Consider the following 8,452-nt stretch of genomic DNA (forward strand, 5'->3'; position numbering starts at 1 on the left):
AAGTTTACCATAGCTTGAATATAAGTGACCAAAGCTCGTTGTAACTTCTTAACTCTCGTCCTTGTAATTGAACTTTGAGGTATACAAATTTCTTAGTCTTGGTATATATCACCTGAATATGAGTGATGTAGGTATAATGACTTACGAACCTGATAGGGCTAAGTTGACTCAAGCCATGAAATTAGGTAACTCTAGGGTCTTGGTAGAACATATAACCTAAAGAAGATAAATAATAGAAGATTTGACGAGAGACTATTTTATATATATTCTTGCTAATTTTTATTTTTCAGATGAGTCGTAGGTTGCTGGTTTACAGAAACCCTGCAGGTGTAGGGAGACTATGAAATTGGTATCTTTTTCCTATTCTCTATTTAAATTCTATCCCGTAAAATTGTTTTAATTTGTACACGTAAAATTAATTATTATATGTTTGTGTTTTATTAATTTAAATTCCTTCCCTATGTCACTTAAATAGAAATTATTATATGATTAAAAAATGGTCTTATCGTTGGTTTATGAAATAGAAATCGTTATTTATGCCTTTGAACTTTGTGCCTCATTTTAATCATACTCTTCAACTTTCAAAATTTTATTAATATTCAAATAAATTCAAAAATATTTTTACAGAAAAAATCATTTTTTTTACGCCTCCTAACTTTATTCTTCCTCTCTCCCATACTTCAAACATATGATCCAAAAACATCTCCATTCTCTGTAACTACCCATTTCAATTAAAGTATAAATATTATAGCAATAAAATTAATAAAAATAAATAAATAATAAATAATAATGAATCACTAAAAGACCTTCAAAACAAGCTTGCACGGATAGAGTGAGAGTTAATACATTTATGTTTTAATCATTCCAATCTTCAGACAACTTTCTTCGACTGTCCTTGTTCCAACAGCTAGAGATAATCAAAGTTCAAGTTCTTCCTCTTCCTCAGCTAATTCTCGACTGCTTTCCCACCTTAATATCAAGGAAGTCCACCCCATTATCATGAATGCAGAGCACCGACCGTAACAACCGTGATGCTGTCGCGTAACAGAAAGACAGAAAGAAATGAAGTTTGGAGCTTATGAGATTTTGTGGAATTTGATAAACTTGAAGAGTCCAAGAATATGGGAGGGTGGGATACAAAATACCTCTTTTTCTTTGTATATGGGGTCAGGTCTAATGAACAAGCACTAATTTATAACATGCATACTAGCTTACTTTTAATCATGTTATACAACAATTCAGTATAGTTCATGGAGATATAATAATGCAAATTTAAACTGAAGGTTTACAGTTTCCCACTTTTCTTTTCTTTTTGTTCTGTTTTTTTCCTTTCTATTGACAGGGATTTATATTGCTATAATTGTTACATACAGAGAAAAAACATGCCCAACCCAGACAGAAATGTCTAGTGTGATAACTATACCCAATAAATTTAAAAAAAAAAAAAAACAACTAAAGCGTAATGAACACTTAGAAGAGACATTAAAATCTATAGATTACAACCACAACTAACCTAATAAATAGTAGGTCGGTCATTCATAAACAACATAAAAACTAAGCTACATACTTTTTTATTCAGCCTAACCATCTGTAAATATTTTCCAAGTCAGGAGTTGTTCCTGAGCAGATTGTGGAGATTTAGAATAATAATAAAAATAATGTTTCCTCAAACCATGTAAGTCATCCCAACTTGCATGATGTTCATGTGAGGAACTCGCATTGTTGCTGCACCGCCCCTGCAGTTCCTCCTTAGGAACGCATAGAAATAGTTTATAACAAGCTTCTTAATAAAAAATGAGTTTTTCTTTGCTCGGACATCCCCCTGTGCCAGTAGATATGTAAATCCTGAATCCATGGCTTCCCTAAGGGCTGATAGCTCATACTCCAAACTAGGGTCGTCACCCGATGCCATGATGCTGGATGGCAACCGCGCCCCAAGAGATTCTTCGGAGCTTGTAGTTCTTGCCTCTTCCATCAATGGAATTCTCAGCTCCTCATTCACATCAATACCACCTGGGGTTGGAGAAGAATCCCTCAACCTCTCTGAAATATTATCAAATTCCAACTCATTCAAATTGCTCTCCAGGGCAAGGTCATCAGACTCCTTTCTTAAGAACTTCTCGAGGCTTTCCATCAGAAGCTGCTCAAATGCATGGTGATCTTCCTTCCGCACATCCTTGTAGCCATATCTCGCGATGCAACGAAATATATGGTAGTCTTTTGGACCAACCCTTCTGAACAAAAATCTTTCCTCTTGCGGAACCACGGGTATTGGAACATATTTAATACACACGAACACAATTGTGGAATGGATGGCTGGAAGGGTGAGAAGAAATTGCCCAAAAATTGCTGGAATGCCTTGGACAAGCTCGTTGTAGAGGAGACCAATTCCTGGAACTCTTACGGTTCCGAGGGTAGATCCCAGTTCAAACAAGAAATCCGTTGATATCTTCTCTCTCACCTCACTTTGATACTTCAACACACTCCCATAGTTCCATATGTACATCACAGAGAGGAAAACGGACGCAAAAGCAAGTGGCAACCACCCACCTTCTCTGATTTTTGATAAAACTGCAGATAAGTAGATAAGTTCCACTGATCCAAATACAAGTGGGAAACATAACGCAAGAAACAAATTTGTCTGCCAGATCAGAAGCATTACTAGGGTCACCAGGGCAGTACTCACCAGCATCACACCAACTTCAGCAATACCTATAACAGGAAGTAATTATTAGCATTGAAATCAAGTGGAATCACAAATACAAACAGAAAAAAATATATATATTTTGTGTTTAAAAAACAAAACAAACAAAAAATCAGTTAAGTAGGTCTCTACAAGATGAAGGAATCATTTGTCCATGGGTAATGGAAGGATAAGAATTTCATACAAAATATACAGTGCCATCATGGATCAACAACGAATAAAATTGCCCGTGCACATTTATCAGGAGCGTTCAAAGTTTTGTAATCATCAATAATGTGTTAGACGTAAATCCCAACCGATGATAAAATTCATTGAAATGCCCCCTACTACAAGCTACCCCACAACGTAGATTATCAAACGAGGTCCAACTCTCAACATCTGAATACTTAGTCAATAAATCTCGCCACACTTGCCTTGCTTTCCTCTAACTCACTCGACATTTGTTTCCCATTTTTGCCCCTCCTTACAGAAGTTCTGGTTGTTGGAGGCTTAACATAAAGTCTTGCTTGTGAGCAATCAAGGGCGTGGGTTGATAACAGATTATAATATAGCATTCACCTCCAACAAAAATGCAAAGCGTATGTAGTGCCATAAGAGAAAAAAAAGGGGAGGAAGGAACCTAACCATAAGCATTGGCGATGTCTGTAGTCCTTCGAAATATTGCAACAACAAGTATGCACATTATCATCAAAAACCAATTGATCATAGGGATGTAAATTTGACCCATTCGTCTCTTAGATGTGTGAACTATCTTCATTCTCGGAAAACATCCAAGAGCCATAGATTGTTTGACACAAGAAAAGGTCGCGGATATCATTGCTTGGCTCGCAATCATAGCAGCAAGTGCTGCTGTCACAAAGACTGGCCAAAAAAGACTTGCTGTTTGTTCAGAAACCAAGGACACCAAAGCAGGCTAGTTAAAACGAGAACTTGCCAAAAACGAAGTAAGCCAAATAAATGGACTGAAGTAAATGAATGCTTCCACATTGACAATTATCACCTGGCACAGAATCATAAAATATTCTTGCTGCAGATTCTGGATGTTTCATGAGATATGCAGCCTGACCCATGTACGCCAGGAGAAGGCAGGGGAAAACAACACATGTGAAAGCAATCTGTCCAAAATATACGTAAACTTAAGTTGCTTTAAGCAATACAGATTCATTAAGGGGAAAAATTCAGNTTTTTTTTTTTTTTTTTTTTTTTTTTTTTTTTTTTTTTTTTTTTTTTGGTGTAGGGGTGAGTGGTTATGGTTTACCTGTATGGCTGGCACGGTGAAATGGCCTAGATCAGCAAACATTGCTTCAGCTCCTAAAATGACATTATAAAACGTTTTACATCTGTTAAGATGAGCCATCTCTATATTTTTCTAGTTCAACTTCCTCATTGAATAGATTATAATTAACAGTATGTAGCATAAATAGAAAAAAGAACCCCATCTGAAGGTAACACATTAAAAACAAGAGCAGACTAAAAGTCGATGGATAACATGAGGGTAGAAGAAGGCAAGTCATACCTGTTACGCACAAAACACAACCACCAAGAGCTGACCATGCGTTATTAGAATTTTTCTTGAAGAATAAATAGATGTAAGCGGGATTGAGAGCCCTTATAACGGTGAGATCATACTTCACTAAATTGTAAATTCCAATAGATCCCAGGCTAAAAAACCACAAAGCAAGCACAGGAGCAAACATAAATCCTACTTTCCCCGTCCCAAATTTCTGTATGCTGAACAAGGCCACAAGGATTATAATTGAAACAACGACCACAGCATCTGCAAACAAGAGAAATTATGAGGACATAATTAAACTTCTATAATGTAGTGTGAAAATTCAATAAGCAGAAGAACCCTTTTGCATTCTAGCCACATATTTCTTTAGATTGACTCTAAACGACACCAAATCAAAATTTAATAGTCCACTTGAGCCATGCCAAATAAAATATTAATGAACAGTAATGATACATGAATAAGAAAGAAAAGAAAGGTACCAACTTGTATCGAATGACTTTATCTGTCCCTGCAGACCACTCACAGCAGACATCACTGCAGTACAAAGTTAAAAGAATTTTAAAAAGATTACAGTGTAGTACCTTCCAATGCCAGTTAATTAATGATAATGGAATGTAGATCTTATGTCCAATTAAAAAAGTGAAACAAAGTTTACTTAATAATAAGGAAATACAGTAAACACATCTTAAGTTTGGTGGGAGGGAAATTGATCTTAAATATCACCATCTTCTAGATCTTCCCATAATTCAAGCCAAAATTGCAACATTTTTGGAAAAGGACATGAAAGCTTTATGAAGGGAAAGGGTATGAAGAATCAAAAGGAGGCTCTCATTTGTTGAACCAGAGGGTAATCACAGATTTAAAGGATCTTGGTGGCTAGTTACTGAAAGCATCTGATTGAATAACATGGCTCTTTTTTGTAAATGTGGCACTCATTTGTTGCAACTATGGGATGGAGGAAGCAATCAGTTTTAGATCCAAATCAAAAAAAAAAAAAAAAAAACATACCTCCAAACACTTCCGAATCCACAATGAGGAAAGGACTAGATGATTATGGAAGATGTTTGGTCAGGGGACACTTCTCTAATCTCTTCACACCAAAGTTCGAACATTGTATATGCTTTTCTCATGATAATACCATTGCTTGTTTGTTTTTTTACAGCTTCTTCACAATTTTAGAACTTAATAACCAGAGAAATTTTGAATGACAGGGCGATAGAGAACATTACACTCACCTTATTCTAAAGCCCTAAGGGGTGATCTTAGCATCCTCAAGAGTCTAGAATTTGACCAGGTCTTTACATACTCAACATTAACAATCATACTCAACATTTTTTTTACACAAAAATAAATTAATAACATGCAATAGAGATAAAACCATAATAAAACCATGGAAGGTAAACATCTAATCAACTTCTTAGTGGTGTGAGATTGTAAAAGAATTCTTCTATTCATGCACGAGACTTTTTCCTAGTCAACACATGAATTAGACAGGATGTTTTTTTATAAAAAAAAAAATTTCATCTTATGGTTTATTATGTATCTTTTGATATACAAATAATTTTTTGGTTTACTACGGGAAGGAAAAAAGAGATGGCAATCATCGAAGACCTGATATTGCTGGGGTTAGAATACCATCCCCAATAATCATTGAAGTGCCCATCAGAACCAGCAGCAATATAAGAGTTTTCAAGGATGATCTCTTCTCGAGAGTTTCTTTGATATTTAAGGCCCTTTCCAACTCTGGAGTTGGTAGTTTGAGCTTAAAACTTGAGATATGTTCATCAGCTGGCTGACGGTTTGGCAGCATGTTAACTTTGGCGTACCTACAAATCAGTGAATACAATGCAAATGTTCCTCCTACAATGAAGAAAATAAGTTATGATAAGGAAATATAGGAAGGGGAACAAAACTATTGCTGAGCTCATACCTTCACCATTGTCGTTGGCTTTGAGCACTACAAAAACGTATTTTGCCAACGGAATAAGAGCAATTGTGTAAATCACTAAGGATAGAGCCCCCAGGACGTCAACATCTGCCTCAATATGCACCTTGCTGAATACATCAGCAAAGACGTATAATGGACTTGTACCCATATCACCATATACAACACCAAGTGTTTGAAATGCTATAGCAATAGTTTGCCAAATGGAAACATCCTGCCTCAACACAAAACAATTCAGTTGAAGAGCTTTAGCTTATTTCCATCTTTTTTGTTTTTAGTTTCTGCTACAAGTACAGTTTATTCACATACAGGTTATTTTGCTATCACTCAATCCAGGTGGAAGATTCAGAGCTATTGTTGTTTGCACTGTTTAGCACCAAGTAAGTTCACAAATCTCCACAGCTTCTAATGAACATAGTCTTAAAACGATATTTTTAACAGAACTAAAAGAAGAAAGCAATGAATATATATACTTTCTCGGTAATTTGATCTTAATATGTCGATGCTCTATTTATTCACAGGAGCAAGTTAGAGAAGTGGATTGGAAGGATAGAAAGAAGATATACCTTTAAATGGTGATAGTTGGCACCGGCAATCTCCATAGCTTCAACGTCAAAAGAATCGACTCTCTTGGGCTTCTTAACCAACCTCCTTCTCATAGATCCATATCCATCTCCGCTTTCTCTTTCTTCAAACAGCGACCATGGAGGCGACTCGGAGTCCACTTCACTGCCATCAACCCATCTGTAATCGTTACTGCTGCCAGTAACGCTATTCCTCCGCAGCAACCTGGAGCTACCTTCTTCAATCCGATCTTCTTGCTCCATATTTCCACCAAGTCTTGGATGACCTCGACTTTCCTCCGCCGCAGCTATTCCTCCCTATGCTACCTTAAAACCGAAGTCAGCAAGAAATGCGCAGTGTTGGAAATGCTAATGGTGGATTTAGCAAAACGAGGCGAAGATAGAGACGAGAGTAGGGAAATGACAAAAATCAAGGTTCCAATGGGAGTTAACCTTGGCCTCCTCTCCTGGCTAGTGGCCTACCCGCCGCGAACTGCCACGGTCACTCAATTATTCTGATCTTGCGTCCTGGAAGTATAATTGAATGAAGCCACACATCGTCACCACCCACGCCTCTCAATAATTGAATTGATAGCTCTTTAAATTATCTCTAATTTAATCAAACATTCAAACATTCAAACATTCAAACAAAAATTGTTTGTTTGAACTGGATTAGGGTTTGTATTGTAAAAGGTAAGTCACTCTGTCATCGGTACTTCTTCCAAATTTTGATGATTGTCTTCAAGCTTTAATATGTTGAATCGGTATGCTAAGTAGTGCACATAGTTTTTTAATATATCATATTTCAAAATACTCCATTTAATTAACCCGTGTTAAAGAGGAGGTGGGCGCTCTATAAATTTACCACCCTACCCACTAATGGACTATGAGGGGCAGGCAAACGGGAACCTACCAAGAACCCGCGGCAGTAACTCTAACTGTCCTAAGGTAGCAAAATTCCTTGTCGCATAAGTAGCGACCTGCACGAATGAGATATTGGGCCCCTATGATATCTTGTACACTTTCTCTGGGATGTGAGAACTCCTTATCATAAATAAACTATATGCTTGAAACAGTCGATCCTATAACATCATCAAAATATTAATTAATTAATTTAAAGTTAAGGCGAAGAAAGTAACCATCTTTCCTCTTTTGCGATGACAAACTACTTCAAACAAAATTAACTTAAAATTCGCAAAAAGGTAATACTAATATACACGAGCATATCAGCATAAAGTCTATACTTAAATTTCACTCTAAGGCTAGCTCTCTTAATTTTCATGCATCAATAAATTAGGAAACAATAATCCAGCAATAATTAATAAATCCTGAAGGCAAAGAATAATTGAGTTTACAAAATCAAGAATAATATATCTGTTTTATACATGTTCGTGATACTTAAAAAAAAGTAGATAAGTCATACTATTAAATTTTCACTTATAGTTTGTTTCATCAAAAAAAAAAAAAATTGAGCACAAAAATTAGCAACAGCATATATTATGCTTTGGTTATGAACTATCAAGAAATTAATAAATCTCTCTCGAACTTTTACCTAAGTAAGCTTCCAGCAAAATCTACAAATATTTAAATATTCTTTTGTTATCATACAAATAACGGTAAGTAAGCTTTCGATAAAATCTGCAAATATTTTTAACAGTATATAAAGGAGATTTTTTATGATAAGATTGAAATATTGGACGAAGACATACACAAAACACTATATCAGG

The 8,452-nt window shown here is 35.9% G+C and overlaps 1 protein-coding gene across 1 annotated transcript; it reads right to left on the reverse strand.

The window, feature by feature from the left end:
- Positions 1-1,445: 1,445 nt before the first annotated feature.
- LOC111792853 (putative potassium transporter 12) lies at positions 1,446-7,490 on the reverse strand. The gene is made up of 10 exons (XM_023674457.1): positions 7,179-7,490; positions 6,729-7,052; positions 6,148-6,376; positions 5,829-6,077; positions 4,701-4,751; positions 4,221-4,481; positions 3,963-4,015; positions 3,705-3,819; positions 3,329-3,583; positions 1,446-2,712 (listed from the first exon to the last, which is right to left on the reverse strand). The coding sequence occupies exons 2-10, from the start codon at positions 6,987-6,989 to the stop codon at positions 1,667-1,669; spliced, it is 2,520 nt and encodes an 839-aa protein (XP_023530225.1). The 5' UTR covers positions 6,990-7,052; positions 7,179-7,490; the 3' UTR covers positions 1,446-1,666.
- Between the last annotated feature and the right edge of the window lie 962 nt (positions 7,491-8,452).

This window comes from Cucurbita pepo, chromosome LG01 (assembly GCF_002806865.2).
Source record: "Cucurbita pepo subsp. pepo cultivar mu-cu-16 chromosome LG01, ASM280686v2, whole genome shotgun sequence".
NCBI classification, from domain to species: Eukaryota; Viridiplantae; Streptophyta; class Magnoliopsida; order Cucurbitales; family Cucurbitaceae; genus Cucurbita; species Cucurbita pepo.

What these genes read in the sequence shown, in the direction of transcription:
- LOC111792853 (XM_023674457.1), bottom strand. Translation starts at nt 6,989, where the DNA reads ATGGAGCAAGAAGATCGGATTGAAGAAGGTAGCTCCAGGTTGCTGCGG. An exon ending in TCTAACCCCAGCAATATCAG is followed by an intron (nt 4,752 to 5,828) that starts GTCTTCGATGAT and finishes TTTGTACTGCAG; the next exon opens with TGATGTCTGCTGTGAGTGGT. An exon ending in GATAAAGTCATTCGATACAA is followed by an intron (nt 4,482 to 4,700) that starts GTTGGTACCTTT and finishes TCTTGTTTGCAG; the next exon opens with ATGCTGTGGTCGTTGTTTCA.